This window comes from Dasypus novemcinctus, chromosome 29 (assembly GCF_030445035.2).
Source record: "Dasypus novemcinctus isolate mDasNov1 chromosome 29, mDasNov1.1.hap2, whole genome shotgun sequence".
Lineage (NCBI taxonomy): Eukaryota > Metazoa > Chordata > Mammalia > Cingulata > Dasypodidae > Dasypus > Dasypus novemcinctus.
Genome location: NC_080701.1, coordinates 23,421,921 through 23,443,029, shown reverse-complemented (window position 1 = coordinate 23,443,029; position 21,109 = coordinate 23,421,921). Strand labels below are relative to the sequence as shown.

The following is a 21,109-nucleotide window of genomic DNA, read 5'->3' as shown; positions in this document are numbered from 1 at the left end:
TCTGGAAGATGGCATTGAAGTAAGGAAACAGAGCTCAACTCTCTCACAAAGAACAATGGAGAAAGGGCAAAAAACTACCTAAGGGAGCTGTTTGGGGAATCTGTAGAACAGGTAAGTGCTGTGCATTATCCAGGAGAGAGTGAGACAGAGAGGCAAAGAGGCCAAAGGAAAACCAGAACACAGACAAGTGCAATGATATAGAATAAGAGGAACCAAGTGTCAAGAAGGAAACTTACCACATGCTAAAATAAAATAAAATAAAATAAAGTAAAGTAAAATAAAATAAAATAAAATAAAATAAAATAAAATAAAATAAAATAAAATAAAATAAAATGAAAGCCTAGTGTAGAAAGAGAATCGAACCAACTGAATAAACCCATCAAGACAGATACCTAAACACTAACAAAAAATTACAAGCTATAATAAGAAACAGGAAGATGTGGTTCAGTCTAATGATCAAACTAAAAAGCAGGAGGAGAAACAGACATGGAACAACTAATCAAGGATTTCCAAACAAATATCATGAATCAATAAAGTGAAGGAAGAGATAAAGGATATTAAGAAGACCCTGGGGCACCATACTGAAAAATTTTAAACATACATAAAAAGATAATGGATATGATGATGATGAATGGCACAATGCAAAAAATCAAAAATACACTGGAAGCACATAATAGCAGATTTGAACGGACAGAGGAAAGAATCAGTGATGTTGAAGACAGCATATCTGAAATCAGACAGCAGAATAGATAGATAAATAGAAAAACTCAAGCTTGAACTCAGGGATTTTAATAACAACACAGAATGCACAGATATATGCATTATAGGCATACCAGAAGGAGAAGAGAAGGAAAAGAGGGCAGAAGGGGTGTAGTATAAAATAATGGCTGAAAATTTCATCTAATCATCATTTCTTCAATTTCAATGGTGCTTAATAATTGCCAACCAATCCCATTGTTCTTATGGTTACTATTCCCCCATACTTTTCAGTTTCAGCAGCTGGTGCATTCTCTCTCACTGATGCACTACCCCAATTAACTCAGTGAGTATGTAATCAGTTTTCATCAGTTATGGTGTGCTCATTGGCAGCCTGGCAGCAATCACTTAGTTTCAAAACATGATCTTATAGACTGTTTTCTCAGACAACTCTCATTACCAACTGTCATAGCTTAGGTCTTCCAGAAGATGATATCTAGATGAAGCTTGATGTGCAGGCTCTGTAGTAGGAATTAGAACCTCTAGAAGTGAGGGGGAAGAAGTAGGATGTGCAGAAGTCAGACTGAGATGCAAACCGAATAACAACTTGGCCAACCCCACGAGTAGCTGTGGAGATGAAACACCTGGCAGAGTGTTCATGATTGGGCCAAAATGTCCAGATCTTTATACTCCTATCTCAATTCGTCACTGGAGAGGTACTTCCTTGGGAAGGATGTTCCCCTGGGTGAGGTACCTCTGTGGGGTTGAGAAGATCCTGAAGTAGCTGGCAGCTACAATCTGTATGATGACAGCTCCGGTATTTTCTTTCTCCCCTACACCTTATTTTTCTTTCTTAAAGCATTTTTTTTCTTTTACTGCACTTAGAACAACTCAAAATTTATATTTCTTTTGTGTTTTTGTTATTTATTGTCTTCATCTCTTCAGTGCTAGCTCAATGAGTACAGTGATCATGTGATTTATGTCTGTCTTATTGATTCCTATCAGCTCATTGTGCATAGATTATATATATTATATATATAAATATATATCAAATATATATATATTTGATACATAAATTTACTTCTTATTCTACACTGACTTTAAATTTACATAAAGAAAACATGCAAAATTTAAGCAAGTACTTGTTAATCCATGTCTTATACAGTATACTACCCTATGAAGTCTTTTGCCATACGGTTTTTGGTGATCTAAGAACAGAAAAAGGGACTGCATATAGTGGGAAGCTAAAAAGTGAATAAAAGAAAACTGAATGAATGAAAGAAGGAAAAAACTCATCAGAAGATCAAAATTTTGACCACTTTAGATCAGTTATCCTGTGTAGGCATATATCATAGGAGTAAATATATTCTTTCCTAAATATCCTCTTTCAATTAGAACTTGAAAAGATATCAAACATCAAGTAGCTCAATTCTGGGCAAAGACATTTTTATGTAAAAAGTTGGATGCTTTAGAGCTTCTCTAATGGATCTTACAGAAAGTATATGCAACTATAATTTTTAAACTATATTATAAACACTTACCATAATTTATTGACAATAAAAAAATAAATTTTCAAATAAAAATAAACATTGACGGAGATACTGAAAACATAGCATACAGAAAAGAGCACTGACCTGTAATTTAGGAGATCATAACTCTGCATCTCTGGTTGAATTTTGGTTATATCATCTGATCTGAAACTTGTTACTAAAAACAAGTTTCAAATAATTATGAAGACAACCTGAACTACAGATCATACCATTTGATACTAAATAAACTCCTCATATTACCACTTTGCAAGTAACTGAAATTTGGTTTTATGCTACCTGTCTTTATTCAACTGGCAAATATAAATACATTTGAATGTATTCCATTAGTAATTTTGATCAATTCAACTTTAATTTCTCTAAAAATACAAGATAATATTGAGGTACTGTGAATAATTGCTGGCCAAATAAAGTAAGCATATAAGCATGTATCTGGGTTACCCTCAAAAACTGTTTGAAAGCAAAATATAAAATGAATTTTGATCAAGTGGCTTATAACTACTGTTATTGTAGCAGTTTTTCTTCAATGAGCAAATATACTTGAATGAATTTTTGCCATTAAAACTGCATTATGAAAGTGTGGAAAAAATGAAAATAAGTAAAATTTCAGAATCTATTCAGTTGTCATTCTAATCTCTGTATAAATGATGAGCTACAAACATATGGACAGTTGCCCAGGTATCTACTACCCCTAATAAATATTTTGAACCATAAAAAAGACACACACAATTCTATCCTAGATAATCTTAAAAACTCTTATCAAACCTGTGATTCTTCAGTTAAAATTTAATCTTTACTGGGTAAGATTTTCAGGTCCTTTAACTTCTAGAGTTGTGCAATAATATATATGGGGGAATTTCATTTTAAGGTAAAGGAAATATAAATGGAATACCTTTTCCGAATACCTTGGCGCACTGATTATCAGTAGTTTGACACTGTCCATTGTAACAATACGCAGTTCCCAGCTTGCACGAATGGCCATTCATCGCATAAGTGTCAGGGACGCAATTACTAGAATTCCCATTGCAATACTCTGTAAAATCACATTCTTGATCAATACTTTTTCTACACGGAGTGCCTGCTGTTGATATCTGGAAGCAAGCAAGAAAGAAAATTATGTTCTCTGAATTACACTTCTCAATCAGTTCCTGAAAGAAATTATCAAATAAAATATGTCTGATTATTGATATTGGAGGGAATCACAGAGTTCCCCAGACTCTGAGTGCTTTGAAAGAAAAATCCAATATGGTGTTCATTTTGAGGCCTGCAAAAAAGTAACTAACTGAAAGATAGGAAAAGATCCCTTCCTAGAACAAGTTTGCACCTGCTCACCTGTTTTGTGCTCTCCATGGGGAGGTCATTTGACTCATACCCAGCATTTGCAAGGAGGCCGCACAGACTAAACACACCAGTTTCTTGAAATGAGGGGTACATCGCCTCTGCCTTTTGGCCTTGGAAAGACCCAGGAGTCAGACAGCCTAGTTTCTATCTCTGGCTCTGACTTTAGCTGCCCTATTTATGGGGACAAGACACATAGCCTCTCAGTTCTATAGTTTCCTTGCCTGTAGGCTTGGGATAATAATAATCTTCTCATTCTGATGCGTTAAGTGAATTAATGTAAAAAAGTGCTTAGAAAAATACATGGTAACCATGGTATGTGTTAGCTATCATCATCAATATCATCAACATCATCATTATAAGCATCATTATACTTACTATTATTTGGGGGGAAGGGCCTCCTTGCAGACCTTAAATGGAAAGTACAGTAATTGTCAAATTTTTGTGGACTGCTGGCTAAATTGGTTATTGATTGCCTTCCATGGTGAAATTCACCACATTCAAAGGCCTGCTTTTTACATATGTTGAAATAACACACACACACATGCACACACACTTAAACCAATTTGTTTGAATTAAGACTTAATGGAATAAAGTTAAGCTAAGCGAGCAGAACAAGTTTTTTAAATGAGGAAAATGAATAACTGTCAATGAGACATAAAGAACAAGTATAAAAAATTCTTTGAAAATAAAAGTTATTTAAAACAATAACTTAATAAATGAATGGGCAAAAAGAACGACCACTGCTGAGAAACCAATGTGGCATGGATGCTAAAAGATCAGGAAAACTCAATATACAGAACAAACGGATAAATAAAATAAATGGAAGTTGCAAGGGAAAGGAGAAAAGTCTCAGAGGACAGATATACAACACTTGAGACAGAAATAATTCTAGTTCAAAAAGAGAAAAAGAAAGGAACAAAGGAACACATTTGATGTGCAACAGAGGTATAAAAATTTAAAGATTTATTAAGCAATTCAGTACATGCTGAAAATAAGAAAGGATGAAAATGTATTTTAATTATATCATTGAAACAGATGTTAAATACAAACGTGAACGAGCCACAGTAAAGAAGCAGTAAAAAGAAGAAGAAATCTTAGATGCTAGTAAGTAGAGACTTAGTTTAGTTTTACAGCTGTCTAGGAATTATGGAAGTGGTGAATAAGAAGCCAAGAAACTGAGCAGAGTTTTGTCAGCCTCACCTAAAAAGGGAAAAAAAAACTAGAGTCCCAGGCACATCAATGAAGGGGAGCTCTTGTAACTCCCCGACACTGCACTGGTATCTTGTCCTGGTTATTAGTTGCTTTATAACAACCACCCAAGATTTAGAGGCTTAAAGCAGCAACAATCATTTAGTTTGCTAAGCAAACTGCAATTTGGATAATACTTAGAAAAAACAGCTCATATTTACTCATATGGTTTTAGCTGTGGTGAATCAGTTAAAGCTAGAGGATCCAAGTAGATCCAACTAGAGGTGGCAAGTAGACTCTGGCTACATGGAAGGCACTACATGGAAGAGTTTGGTGACTATGCCCTGAAAGAAAGTATTCCAAGAGATAAGAAGTGAACAAGGACGGTGTCCTTCATGGAAGACTTTGGACGATGACAATGTGTTAAGTTCATTGTCTAGGGGAAAGCAGAGCTACATTTCCATATTATTCTACTTATCTAGGAGTACCAGAACCCAGGTTCAAGTAAGGGATGAAAGAGGGTGAGATCAGTTTTGTATATTGTTTTAAAACAGCCAAACTACCCCTTTGATCCTCATTCTAGGAGAAGGAGTTCCTGCTAATATTTTGACATTGTGATATCTAAATCTTCTCATTAAATTGCCCAGTGTCTCCATACCTGGATTATGGTGTTCATGTAACAATGGCATGTCTATAGTCACCTGCCAGAAGTGTGAATGAATGTGCTTATCTATCTTTCTATCTATCTGTCTATCTGTCTATCTATCTATCTATCTATCTATCTATCTATCTATCTATCTATCTATCTATCTATCTATCTATCTATCATGGAACACTGTAAAACCACAGTCTCAAATGCTTTCCAAATTATAATATAAATTATCAAGCACCAAATTAAGAATAATGAAAATTAGACAAGTGCACATGATCATTAAAGAGAAAAATTACAGACCGTTGAAATAACTCCACATAGAATCCAGATAGTATAATAATTACAGGACTTCAAAATTAATACGGTGAATTTATTGAAACCCATAGAGGGTAAAATTGGGGAATCTCAGTAGACAAAAGGCAATTATAATAAAAATTAAGGGAAATTCTACAACTTAGGACAGTAATAACTGAAAAAAATCAGAACTCAGTGGTTGAGATTAACAACATATTAGTAGAAATACAAAGAGAATTATAGAACTGAATTGAGGTCAGGAAAAAACAGCAAGACTAAAGCAAAGGGACATAAAGGATGGAAAACGTATGTAATAGCATAAAAAATATATGGACCACAAAGGATAAATCTAACAAAAGGTTAAATGCAATATCAGAAAGGAAAAAAGACCATAATAATATTTGAAGAGAATATGGCTAAGAATTCTGCAAACTGATGAAAAACTTCAAACCTCAGATGCACTGTCTCTCTAAAAACTTTAAGCAGCCAAAAAAAGAAAACGACCTATAGGCATATCAAAGTAGTATTGCTTAAAACCAAAAGATTCAGAAAGTATTTTAAATCTAGCAGAGAATATTATAGATTGTTTTTAGAGAGACTACAGACTATGAAATGAATATTCAAAAATTAAAACAAAAGCAAAAATAAAGCCATAAGACAATAGTATGATACTGGCAACACAGAGATAGAAAATAACTGCAAAGCTAAAACTCTATACCCAGTGAAAATATCCATCAAGAATAAAGATAAAATAAAGACATTTTCAAGCAGACATAGCTGGGAGTATTGTTCTTTATTTTGTCATCAGTTTTTACCTAATGAAATTTTAAAGATTGTTTTCCAATGAACAGGGAAATTATTCCAGTTGGAAGATCAGAATGTAATGAATATAAGGAAAAGGAAAATGTGGGAGGAAATATAACTCTATAAAATGATAAGAATGAAAATCAAAACATGAGAAAATAAATACTATGCATACTTTAAGCCAAAAAAGTGCTGCTGTAGATATGTTGATATAAATTGAATGCTGGAATGGACATAAATTGATTCACTTCTTATAATGAAAGTTTTAATTTACCAGGAAAATAAAACTATTCTAAATTTATATATCTTATTTACATAGCCCTAAAGCATATAAAGCAAAAATTGAAATAAAGAACAAGAAATAGACACATACACACCCACAGTGAGAAATTTGCAAATAATTTTCAGTTACTGAAAGACAAAAAGAGCTAGTTAGCTGGATTAGTCAGGCTAGACAGATGGTTGATAGATAGAGAGATCGATAAGATAGATCAATGAGATAGATGAGAGATGTTTTAGATCAATTAAATCAGTAGATGGATAGATTGATAGATAGATGCAGACATATTCTAGGATCTATCTATCCCCATTTGAGTATGAATGAGATAGTTAACAAGACTGTGGCAGAAGGATTGACACATGTAGCAACTTAATAGAATAGAGAAACCAAAAGCATACCCAGAAAAATATTCCCAATTGATTTTTTTTACAAAGATACAAAAGCAAGTCAATGTAGAAATGATAGCCTTTCAACAAATAGTACAAAAATAACTCAAAAAGAATAACAGATTAAATCTGTACCTTAAACTTTTAACCAAAAGCACAATAAACAAAAGGAAAAAATAAAATGAACTGGAGCATCTCAACTCAAAGTTAAAAGTTTTTGTTCTATGAAAGAGCCTGTTTAGAGGGTTAAAATTCAAGTTACAGAAAATACTTACAAATTACATTATTTGAAAGCAATGGTATGTATTAGAATATATTTAAAAACTCTCAAAATCCACAGAAAAACAAATACATAAACAATTCAATGAGAAAAAGGCAAAAGAAATGAATAGACATTTCACAGAAGAGGATATAAGGATGATAATTAAGTAAATGAAAAGGTGCTCAACATCATTTCCAATAAGGAAATGCACAACCAAAATGAGATACCATTACGCAACTATCACAGTGGCTAAAATTAAAGAAAACATAAATGGAGACATTACCAAATGCTTGTGAGAAACTGGATTGCTCATAGATTGCTGGTGGGGATGGAAAGTGATATGGTTACTCTAGGAAAGTTGGGGGCTTTTAATGTTGGAGTTTTGATGTTGTAGTTTGATGCTGAAACTGAAGCCCCAGGGAGAGAAACAGAGCCGTTCACCTAATAATCTACAGCTGACCTTGTGAAGAAAACAGAGGAGCTGAGCCCAGAGAAGCCCAGGAAGCCTGAACCCTCACAGATGACGGCAGCCATCTTGCTCCAACATATGAACAGACAATTTGGTGAGGGAAGTAACTTATGTTTTATGGCCTGGTATCTGTAAGCTCCTACCTCAAATAAATACCCTTTATAAAAAACAACCAATTTCTGGTATTTTGCATCAGCACCCCTTTGGCTGACTAATACATATGGGGATCATCAGGACAATCCAGGATAATCCTCCCATTCTTCCATTTTAATATACTTCATTTGCTCACACCCGCAAAGTCCCTTTGCCATGGGAGGTAGCACATTCATAGTTCCATTTTGGGGGGGCCATTATTCTGTCTACCACAAGCAGTTTCTTAAAAAACTACACATGGGATTTCCACATGACCCAGGAATCACACTCCCAGACAATCATCCTCAAAATATGAAAAATGTGTCCACAGAAAAACATGCATATGATAGTTGATAGCAACTTAATTGTAATAGTAAAAAAAAAAAAAAAAAGGGAACTCAGGTGTCCTTCAGTGGGTGAAGGAATAAACGTCTGGCTTACACGCATGTAAAACTACTAAACAATAAAGATTAACACATCATCGATACCTGCAACAACCCAGATAGATTGCAAAGTCATTTGCTGAGTGAAAAATGCCAGTCTCAAAGATTAAATACTATATAATTCAATTTATAAAGCATTCTTGAAATGACAAAATTATAGTGTTGGACAAAAATGGTCAGTTTTTAGTATCTAGTGGTGGGGGAGAGATGGAGGTGGGTGTGGCTATAAATGGTAGCAATAGAGACCTTTGTCATGAAGCTATCCTGTATCTTTATGTGGTGATGTTCATTTGAATCTGCCTGGGTGGTAATACTTCAGAACACTAAATACATATACCTACATTCATTGAGTGCATGTATTTCTGATGATATATGGATTGTATCAACCTCAATTTTGTAGTTGTAATATACTTTTGTAATGCACAAGTTACCATTGGAGGAAATAGTGAAGGGCATATGAGTCCTTTATGTATTTCTTTATAATTGCATGTGAGTCTACAATATATTTTTTAATTTAAAGGTAGTTAAATTAGACTGGATTTAAACAAAAAAAAAACATGAAATAAGGAAATCTAAAAATAACACTATACAGAAGAGGAAAGTGTAAGTTTACAGTATTGAAATTTGGCAGATGCCTCTTTCATAAAATGGTTAAAGTTAACATTCCCAGTAATGGGGCAAATCCTACTGATTTGCCACCAAATAGGAAGCCGTGAGAACACAGTATCTCTTCTATGTGTCTCCTGCCAAAGATGTATAAACTAGATGTAAAAATAAGCACACAAACACACAAGATCACTCCATAATCACACCCAAACCTAGACATAACATGAAAATTGTCCAAGACACAGAAATGATGAAATATTCCCCTATCCTGACTAATATGAACAACAGCTGCTTCTTAACCAATTACAGCTTGATTTTCGGTTCAGTATTCCAAACGCAAGCATCTCCATTTGACTCATTCTTATAACTATCATCTCCTTGCTGAACGCTGCTGTCTACCCAGGCACATTTTCAACCTTTTCCATTGGATAATTTAACATGTATTTCATAGGTGCTTTAAAATCACTGCCAAGGAATTCCAACATCCAGCCACCCTGTGTCTGGTTTTCTCAACAACATGTCTCTTGCATTTTCTTCCTTGTTCATATCTCATACTATTTGGTTGAATATCAAGCATCTTAAGTGAAAAATCGAATACACTGTCAGGTCATTAGCATCAGGGTCAGTCAATAAAAGTATGTAGTTGAGCTGAGCTTGAACTATATTTCTGCTTTATTAGATTAATTTCACCCCAGCCACCAAATTATGAAAGTGTAGCTTCTGAGCCATTCTTTTTAGCAAGGCTACAGTCTGAGTACCTGAAGGGCTTATCCCAATTTTCTCTGCTCTGCAGGCAGAGTTCAGCAGGTCCCACTGCGTGTCAATCAGGATGGCCTTTCTCAGCACTCCTGTATCTCTTCTAACCACATGTAACCAATGAGGCCCCGAACGTCCAGAAGGATTTTCTCACTTCTCCTGCTCTGCCTTTATAGTTCAGCGGATTCTGGCTGCTCTGGATTCATTATTCTGTTTATAGGTAATGTAATTAATAATATATATATATTTTTAGCTACCATTTTAGTCTTTGCTGTCTATCAACTGTTTTATGTTCCTTTTACTCTCCTTCCTTGCCCTCTTTTGTATTTATTGTCATTTTCATCAGTCTATGCATTCCCCGTTCTTGGCATTAGCATCTTTTTAAATAATTCTTAATGGTTACAATAGAGAACGAAATGCACACATAAATATATGTGATGTAAAAAACATATCTGTAATGAGAGGTTTTATGCTTGTACTTTTACAATTTTCTCCACAATGCCATCTTAGCAACCCTGAATTACATTTACCTTTCTCCCAACATATGTATTATTTTTGCTATATATTTTATGAATGTTGTGTTAATAGTTTTCCTGCCCACCACATTTTATAGCACATGAGGTATTACTCTACTTGTTTCATTTAGTAAATACTCCCTTGGTTTTACCCATGTATTTACCGCTTGTGTTACTGTATGTCCCTTCTGCATCTTACACATCCATGTGGGATTATTTCTTTCTGCTTGCCTTTACTTCTCTTTTCATGAAAGTCTGCTGATGACTACCTTTCATGTTTGCTTTTTTGTTTTTGTGGCAATTTATTTTGCTTTCATTCTTGAAGCATAAATTAGCTGTGTCTCTAATTCCAATATGGTCATTTTTTCAGCACTTTGAAAACATCATCTAATTGACCAGTTTAAAAATATCTTAGCTATTATCTCCTCAAAACTGCTTATTATGAAATCACAGTACCTAAGACAGTGTGGTATCGGAGAAAGTATACATACTGGTCAATGCAGCAGAGATAGAGAAACTAACACATACATTTTAAGTTAATCTTTGAAAATCACTCAAAAGTTATTTAATGGAGAAAGGACAGGGTTTTCAACATACGGTCTGGGAAGAATTCTATAGCCATATGTTAAAATTAACCTTGATCCATACTGCATTCATATATAAAAATTTACTCAGAATAGATCATAAACATAATACAAACCCTAAAACTATACAACTTGGAAAAAATTGGGGGCCTTGAGTTAGGATTACAAAGTTAAAAAAGCAAGCTGTATAAAAAAAGAAATTTGTAAATTATATTTAATCAAACTGAAAAACTTCTGCTCTTTGAAAGATGCTATTCAGAGAATGAAAGGAAAGCGGAAATACTGGAAAAATATTTGCAAAATCTAACTTGATAAAGAAATTGTATCCAGAATTTTAAATTGAATATTGAAAACAAAATAATAAAAAACACAAATTAAATGGACAAAAAATTTTAACAGACTATGCACTCAAGATTGGGGAATGAATAATGGACTAAAGTAAATTTATTATTATTCTATTATAGACTTGTTATTATTATAGCAATACATTGATATAAAGGTAGTGGCCACTAGAGATTCTGAGGGGAGGGAGAAGGAAGAATAGATGTAATATGGGGGCATTTTTGGGACATTGGAATTGTCCTGCATGACATTGCAATGATGGATATAGGCTATTATATATTTTGTCATAACCTACAAAATTGTGCAGGTCAGAGTGTGAACTATTATGTAAACTATAATCCATGATTAATAGCAATGTTTCAATATTTGTTTATTAATTGTAACAAATGTACCACACTAATGAAGGATGTTATTAACGTGGGAAAGTGTGGGAATGGGAGAGGGTGTGGCATATGGGAATCCCCCATAATTTTATGTAACATTTATGTAATATAAAGCTTCTTTTAAAAAATCAATTAAAAAAAGATGTACAGATGGCTACTAAGAACATAAAGTACCATTAATCATTCAAGAAACACAAATTCAAAGCACAACAAAATACCATTACACACCTATCAGAATGACAAACGAAAATGCGACTCAAGGGAGGAGAGTTTTCAGAGCAACTGTAAATCTCATAAATTTCTAGTGGGAATGTAAACCACTTCAGTCACTTTGGAAAACAGTTTGTAGGTTTCTTGTAAAGTTCAATATACATTTACCTTTCTGAACCACAAATCCCATTCCTAGATAACTAGCTAAATGAAATGAAATCTTAAGTTCACATGAAAATATGTTTGCGAATATTATTTATAGCAGCTGTATTTTCAGCACCCAAAACTGAAAACAGTCCAACTGTCCCTCAACTGGGAAATGAACTTAAAAAGCATGGTACATTCTTACAATACGCTTAATATTATTTAGCAATACAAAAGGAACAAACTGGTAAACACCACAACATGAATGAATTTAAAATGCTAAGAAGCCTAATGCAAATGTTACATATACTATACAATTCAACCTATGGGATATTTTTGCAAAAGCAAAATTACAGAGACAGAAAAGAGATCAGTGGATACCATGGTCTTGGGACAGTAGTACAGGGGTAATTTCGGGAGGCAGTGATGCAGCGGTTCTATACCTTCATTGTGGTGGTAACTGTAAAGAATGAAGATGTCAGAATGCTCAGAAATATTCACCAACAGAGAATTATTACGTATGCCAATTATGTCTTAATAGCAAAATGGAATATTTATGAGCATGGAATTTACCATAATTGATACCATAAAATATTTTGCATTAAGGAAATTGCTTTTTCATCCGGGCATATGTCTTTGAAATAATATTATAAAAGTACATGTGTATTTGGCTCAAATTTATTAAATTTTTTATAATGTGCAATAATGTATGTAGCCATCCCTATAAAATACTTAATTTGCTTCTATGTTTTGTTATTGCAAACAATTCTGTAATTAATATTCTTTCCTGAGCTTTCCCAGCATGTGCATGTTTTTAGGATATATACATAAGACAGGAGGTAATGATTATCAAATAACTTAATGATAATTTACACTGTTTACATGTATACATATTATTCATCAAGCAGATCATGGTGATCAAAAAGTCTATAAGGTGAGCCCAAAAAATCTCTATCTTCACTCACTAGCCAATTCTTGAAATAGTTGTAATTGTTTTTTTTTCAAAATTGCCATCTGGATAGTCATCCAAAAGATGCTAAATAATATTGCATCATTATGGTTATTTATGTTTATCTTAATTACTGCAGGTAATCAGTAAACACATTGAACATTTTTACTTCCTTTGTTGTAAAATGCCTGGGCATGTCTTTGCCTGAGTGTGCATGTATGTTTTTATGTTTATGTGATTTACCTCTTACTTAGCACGAGGGAGTACTTTGCATATTTTATGTGCTATATATTTTGTCTTCTATTCTTACAAGTTTTCACAGTCATTTACCATTTATTTTACTGTATTATTTCTTTGATAATTTATAAACTTTCTTTTTTGAAATATTAAAACATATATATTTATCCTAACTTTTATCTGACAATTTAGAGTTGACAATTTTCATAGCTGATCAATTGTCTTTATATATATAAATAATATAAACTTTTCATCCTATCTTTCATCTGACAACTTAGAGGATGACAAACTTTGTGGTTCCAGCACTATGTAATAATCAATACCAATATGCAATGCTTTCCTTATTTAGTAGTAAGTTTCCTTATATTCATGTATTTGTTTCTGTACTCTGTATTTCATTCCACTGAATTACTTCTGTTATTTTTTAACAATTCAACATTGATTCAATTAATATATCTTTCTATTATTACAGTTCAATTTTAAAAAAATTAATGTTGGAAACTCACCTCACATTTTGATGTACAGCATGCCCCAGAACCACATTTTACTGAGCCTTTCAGTTTACATGTATTATAATCACAGCACTTTTTAAATTGACAGTCCTACAATTTCATAAAAAGAGATATTATTCCAGTTCGGCCGTTAAAGAGATTTTTCATAATCTCTACTTCTATTTAAAACCCTTTTGTAGTCAACTTTTCAATTATGCAATATAACTATATTCAATGAAACTTTATTATCTAGTAGTTCTAGAATATCCAAAGCACATACAACTGACAGAAGTAAAGAAGGCACATCTAAAATAGCAGTTGGTCAGTAAGATTCATTAGCTAAAATATTTGGTAATAACGCTATACATTACATTACCAACATGGAAATGTATACTTGAATTTAAAAAAGTGTTTCCAGGAAAGCAGACTTGGCCCAGTGGTTAGTGCGCCCGCCTACCACATGGGAGGTCCGCGATTCAAAGCCTGGGCCTCCTTGACCAGTGTGGAGCTGGCCCATGCGCAGTGCTGATGCGCAGGTGGCCCCGCGTAAGGGAGTCCCACGTGCAAGGAGTGTGCCCCGTAAGGAGAGTCACCCAGCATGAAAGAATGTGCAGCCTGCCCAGGAATAGCACTGCACACACGGAGAGCTGACACAACAAGATGACGCAACAAAAAGAAATACAGATTCCCATGCCACTGACAACAACATAAGTGGACAAAGAAGAACACACAGCAAACAGACACAGAGAACAAACAACTGGGGTGGGGGAAGGGGAGAGAAATTTTTTTAAAAAAGTGTTTCCAGCAGAAACGGAAAATTCCCCAAATGTCTTATTAGTTATTTGTTTAATAAGGATTCCCTTCATGGATATATAATCAATATAGTAAAACTAGATTTAGAATAGTACTCAGATATCAAGTTAACATATAATGCAAATAAAAAGAGAAGGACATGTCAATACTTATATTTTTAAAATTGTGAATGACAGTCAACTATTATTCAAATTAGGTAACAATTTAAAGCATGTTAAAAAAATCAAATATTGTTTCCATAGAAATAAATTACACTTGTACAATTACATGCAACTTTTATATTCTTAACTCTTTTCATCAAACATTTCCCATTCCTCAAAGATCTAATTTCAAAGATATTGTTTTATAAGAAGGTATGATTCTTTTTTATTCTTAAATTTCTATGTGTTTCCACTCTTTTGGTGTATGTCAATAGATTTTCATTTATACTATCAAATAATGTAGAAAATATAAATATTAAAATTAAGATACTTACACTACCCCCAAATTTTCTAAGGGAAATCACTGAATATTTTAGCATCTAATAATCTATTATATCAGTATATTTTGTTATATCATGTGCGCTTTGTTTATGCAGGATGTTTAAATGATTTTTTTAAAATAACTCTTCTTTTCTAGTAAATGCTTTTTAAACTAAAGCATTTCTTTTCCTTAGTGGATGGATTTTCAAAGACAACCTATGGCATGTTTGGATTTAGTTTTATTATACTGTGTGAATGTCTCATCTTTATTTTTAGATTTTTGGCAAATATTATTATTTCCTACATGGTCTAATGTATGACTGATTTTTAAATACCTCATGAGGAATTAGAACATTTTTGTACATTCTCTTTTGGCTGTGAAATTTTCTATATATTGGATTATGCTTGCTAATGACTGCTGTTAGATCAATTTATGATTGATTATTTGTCTGATGTCCTTAGAGAGAGTATTAAAGCCTGCTTATTGATTGTGGATTTGTCCTTCTCTCTATGTATTTTGTTTTATATATTTCAGATATCTCACTAGCTATATTAAGTTCAATATCTTGCACATCTTCCTAATCATTATAGCTTTTTAATAGGAAATATTGCTTATTTCTTTTTTAATGCTATTGGTTTTAAATTTTTGTTTTCTAATGTGAAGCACATGCACTTGCTCTTCTGTAGAATTTTCCTGATTTCTTTTTTTATTCTTTCATTTCAATGAAAAAGTATCTTTAGGAAATGTTATTTTGAAAATTGAGGGTTCCTTGGCTGAGAATCCAAACACTGCTGTAACTTGGAGAACCATGAGATTTAAATTGACAACTTCCTTTAAGGCACACTATTAATGTTTTGATCTTTTCATCCTCCAAAATATTTTTTTTAAGTTTTCATAACAAAAGGCAGAATTTGAAATGTATCATGTGGATGTGTTATTCATTTTGCTCTTAATTTTTAAAAAATCAGTTCTTTGAAAAATGTCTAGTAAAGAATATAGGTAGCCTTCCCCTCCATAACCTCAATAAAAAATACTGTAATTAAGAAGTCAACACTCAAATATTGACATTTTAATGAAGGGAGTCAAGTCATTTTCTCTTTGAAAGCAGTACACTCAATTTTTTTACCCTTCTGACATAGAGTTCTAACTTGGATTACTGGCAAAGAGAAAAAATCTCCGCAACCTAACACTAAGAAACGAGTTTAAGTAATCCATTTATTACTTAATATTATTGTGTTAGTTTCCTGTCGCTGCTGCAGCAAGTTACCACAGAAGTAATGGCTTAAGAAAACATGTATTTCCTATCTTACAATTTTGTAGTTCAGAAGCTGGGTCCAGCACTCATTGGACACTTGAGGTGTCTACCGGGTTGTATTCCTTTTAGGAGACACTGGCCTTTGCTTGCCTTACTTCTCTTCCCCCTCCTCCAAGGTCAAAGCCAATGATTGTGGGTCAAGTCTCTCTTTCACCACTCTGACCTCGTTTTCTGCGGTCACCCCTCGGGCTGAAGCGTGGTTTGCTGGCCTGGCGGGGGAGCGGCCACGGTAGGCCAAGCCGCTGCCCCCATAATAGGGTGGCTGGTCGAACTCACCGCCACCCCTGAAGGAAGCTCGGCATGGGCGCAGAGTGCCCTCGGGTCTCCCCTTCTCGGCAGCCATGCTTCCGCGGCCGCCCCTCCTCCCAGATGGCGCCACACGATGCCTTCTTTCTCCCTGCGCAGGCGCAGGGCGGAAAATTCCAGTCTGCCCTTTTCCCCTCCCCCGACAGCAGCAACAGCCAGGTGTGGGCGGAAAAATCCAGCCCGCCCTTTTCCCCTCCCCCGACAGCAGCAACAGCCAGGCGTGGGCGGGAAACTCAAGTCTGCCCTCCACCCCAGCAACAGCAGCCACCAATCCCGAAACCCTGCCCCTTCCCCCAGCAACAGCGACAGCCAATCCCTAACCACCACCCCTCCCCCACCCAGTACCGCCCACTGACCTTTCGCCGGCAACCAATCAGAACAGGGCGTGGCTTCGACCAATCAGCCTTCCCCAGCCCCTATAAAACTGTTGCCTCTCCCTCAGTAAAGTGGACTTGCGTGTTTACCTTGTCTCCGCGGTAGTTCTTCTGCCGTGCGCCCTCCAGTCCTGAGAGCCCCCGACAAGGGCCTGGCCTCCCTTGTCCCCAGTTCGTCGCCTGCTTCTCCGGGCGACCCCTTCGTCGCCTGCTTCTCCGGGCGACCCCTTCGTCGCCGGCTTCTCCGGGCGACCCCTTCGTCGCCGGCTTCGCCGGGCGACCCCGTCAGCCGAACCGCGCAACCCCTTGTGAGACCGATCCCTCGTCTGCTGCCGGACCGACCCCTCGTCCCAAGCGGGACCGACCCCTCGTCCAGAGCTGGACCGACCCCTCGTCCGCAGCCAGACCCCACCTCTACCGACCGAGCAAGCCGCCGCAGTTGGCGCCCAACGTGGGGCAAGGCAACCCCACCACAGCACAACGTGGGGCAAGGCAACTCCACCACAGCCTCACTCCATAACCTGACGCCCCCCCCCCCTCCTCTCTTCTCACCGTGGGACTTCTCTCGTGCAACATTGCTGCTACCTGAGCCTTGGCTACCTCATATGATCCACGGCGGTCTGGGAGAATCGCTGGATGGCTTTCTCCTTCCATGTCGGGGGCTTATACCGACCCGCTATGATTAAGAGGAGCCTTGGATTTCTCGGGAGCGTGCGCTTGCACGTCTGAAGTAATCCTACCACAGCCCTACCCCCTCCTCTCTTCTCACCTTGGGACTTCTCTCGTGCAACATTGCTGCTACCTGAGCCTTGGCTACCTCATATGATCCACGGCGGTCTGGGAGAATCGCTGGATGGCTTTCTCCTTCCATGTCGGGGGCTTATACCGACCCGCTATGATTAAGAGGAGCCTTGGATTTCTCGGGAGCGTGCGCTTGCACGTCTGAAGTAATCCTACCACAGCCCTACCCCCTCCTCTCTTCTCACCTTGGGACTTCTCTCGTGCAACATTGCTGCTACCTGAGCCTTGGCTACCTCATACGATCCACGGCGGTCTGGGAGAATCGCTGGATGGCTTTCTCCTTCCATGTCGGGGGCTTATACCGACCCGCTATGATTAAGAGGAGCCTTGGATTTCTCGGGAGCGTGCGCTTGCACGTCTGAAGTAATCCTACCACAGCCCTACGCCCTCCCCTCTTCTCACCTTGGGACTTCTCTCGTGCAACATTGCTGCTACCTGAGCCTTGGCTACCTCATACGATCCACGGCGGTCTGGGAGAATCGCTGGATGGCTTTCTCCTTCCATGTCGGGGGCTTATACCGACCCGCTATGATTAAGAGGAGCCTTGGATTTCTCGGGAGCGTGCGCTTGCACGTCTGAAGTAATCCTACCACAGCCCTACCCCCTCCTCTCTTCTCACCTTGGGACTTCTCTCATGCAACATTGCTGCTACCTGAGCCTTGGCTACCTCATACGATCCACGGCGGTCTGGGAGAATCGCTGGATGGCTTTCTCCTTCCATGTCGGGGGCTTATACCGACCCGCTATGATTAAGAGGAGCCTTGGATTTCTCGGGAGCACGCGCTTGCACGTCTGAAGTAACCCTACCATAGCCCTACGCTCTCCTCTCTTCTCACCCCTATCTTTTCGCTCTGCATTGCTGCTCCTGAACCTTGGCGACCTCATACGATCCACGGCGGTCTGGGAGAATCGCTGGATGGCTTTCTCCTTCCATGTCGGGGGCTTATACCGACCCGCTATGATTAAGAGGCACCAATAAAACTCTCAGGAGCGCGTGCCTGAGCACCTCCTCTCCTGCCTTCACCTCTGCCTCCTCCCCTCCGCGCTTGCTCCCCTTTGCCTTGCTCCACTGCTCGTCGTCCCGCCCTTCCCTCGTCGGGGCCTTCTCTTGGCCCGCGACCACCGTCGGAGCCCCACCGGCTCCGACCCCTCGTCTCACCGCGCACCTCGGCTCCCATCGCCGCGCTCTCAAGGTAAGGGCCCCTTTTCTTATCGGCTCCAAAAGGCCATTAGCAATAGGTAACATCCTATCTGCTAAGTAAGCCCCACAAGTTCGGGCCCTCGCCGGTCTCCTAGACACTCACCGGTGTAAGATCTCTTTCAAACAGCTTCTATATAAAAAAGGATTTAAAAGCAGCTATACCAAAAAAGTAAGAATTATGAGTCAACTGTAAATAAATTATATATTTCTGTTAATGTGTTGTAATTGTTCTGTGTTTGTTTGTCTGTTCGTTCAATGTCAACATATATTGTGATACCTTCGGATGGTAAATATAAATTACTAGAAATCTTTAAAAGAGCTCTATTCAAATGGCCAAAAAATTAAATAAGAGCTTATATTAATACTTAAGTTTATTATATTAATACATAAGTTTAAATGTTAATAAGATATCTACAATTTTAAAAAAAAAAATTGTAAGTCTTAATTAACAAAATTAACTGTACGTCTTCATAAAAAGTTGTTCTTGCCTAGATTAAAATGAATAACTTATTTTTCTTCACAGGATAATATAAAGAATGTAAAACTTATATGAATATTAAAAAGGTTAAAAGTTTGTAAAAATGCTAACGGAAATGTAATAAGTTTTGCAAAAAGACGTATTTTGTCCTAAAGTAAGATGGCTAATTTTTCATAAACTCTTGAAATTTAATTTGCATGCGGCAAGTGTAAAAGGTATTGTGATAACTTTACGTGGGGGAATGTGTTCTGTAAAGATAAAATTTATCTTCAATAGTTTACATTAAGGTATTAAATGGCTAATTCCAAAAGGTCATTCTTAAATATATATATAAAACTAAATTGATGATAATAATAATAAAAGGTAATTTTATAACAGGAAAGATTAACAGCAACCAAGCTCCCCTACCAACTTGCTTTTAGGAAACGGTTTCTAATATTGCATGCTACTAAGTATTTAAAGAAAAGTTATTCTTAAGGAAACAGAAGATGATTTTGTCTTTGCAGCCATTGTCTATTTAGCAACACCCCTCGCTATCGGCCTAGCCACTGTTGCGCCGGACGATTGAAACCTTAAACAAAGACTCCTCCTCACTGTCATCTTCCTATCTATCGTTACTATATTTACTGCCCTCATTCTCCTTCGTTTATAAAGCAGTCTCCTACAAACCACAAAGCTTCTGTCTTAAACATACCATTCTCAACCCTATCCTCTAAATGATCTTCTCACTTCCCCCACAGCCTTTAATACTCTATTTCTTTCTCATAACCTTTGCTTTCTTGATAATATTTTCCGCCATCTGTCTAGCCACTACCACCCCAGAAGATTGTAACCACGGCCCCCCATGCCGCCATCGCTCTCAAGCAGCTCCAGCCCCGCGAAACGGCCCGCAACCCGCTTTCCCCGGCCCGCGGCCTGCTTTCTAGCATCCAATAACGCTTCTGCTCTTGCCTCCCCATACTTCTGCGGAGCTTCCTCCTGTCTCGACCTCACTCCTCTTCTCAGCCATCCAAAGCGTCCTTTCTCGTCCCCCGCCCCCCTCCTTTTTTTTTTTCGCTTGAACCCCTATTGCGTTGCAGATTGGGCCGCCCCATGTCGGCCCGCCCCATTAACATCGGCCTCTCTCGCGCCCGTGAAGACTTTGGCCTTCTTATTGTCCTCGCCTATGTCTCCACCACTCCCGACGCTGCCGCCACCACCATCGCTGGTGCCCTGACGCGACTTGTCCTCACCGCTGCGATCCTCCAGACCATCACACAGTCTGCCTCTACCGCTCTTCGCCGCCAAGAAGAGATCAACTACCTGTAACGCGCTGTCATTTGGGACTTTTAACAACAGATAGACCTTATAGCCACCGAGATCAACGAGAATTGGACATTGGCCACCCTTGCTTGCAACGGCAAGATACCGCCCCCCAAATTGTACATTTGTATCCCCGTCATACTCACCTCCCTCTTCAGCCCCACTTCCCTCATTGCTTACTGCCTCTTGGGCCTCAGCTACTTGTTGCTGCTGCCATCCTGGTCCTTATTTGAAAAGAAGGGGGAAATGCGGTCACCCCTCGGGCTGAAGCGTGGTTTGCTGGCCTGGCGGGGGAGCGGCCACGGTAGGCCAAGCCGCTGCCCCCATAATAGGGTGGCTGGTCGAA

General features: G+C 37.5%; 1 protein-coding gene across 2 annotated transcripts in view; it reads right to left on the bottom strand.

Moving 5' to 3' along the window:
* LOC101444863 (disintegrin and metalloproteinase domain-containing protein 18) overlaps positions 1-21,109 on the bottom strand; it is a 137,658-nt gene that overhangs the window by 44,585 nt on the left and 71,964 nt on the right. For both annotated transcript variants that reach the window (XM_058290088.1, XM_004475126.3), the window contains exons 13-14: positions 13,727-13,822; positions 3,136-3,334 (exon numbers count right to left, since the gene is read on the bottom strand). In XM_058290088.1, the coding sequence (XP_058146071.1) occupies positions 3,136-3,334; positions 13,727-13,822 (295 nt within the window). The remainder of the gene's footprint in view (positions 1-3,135; positions 3,335-13,726; positions 13,823-21,109) is intronic.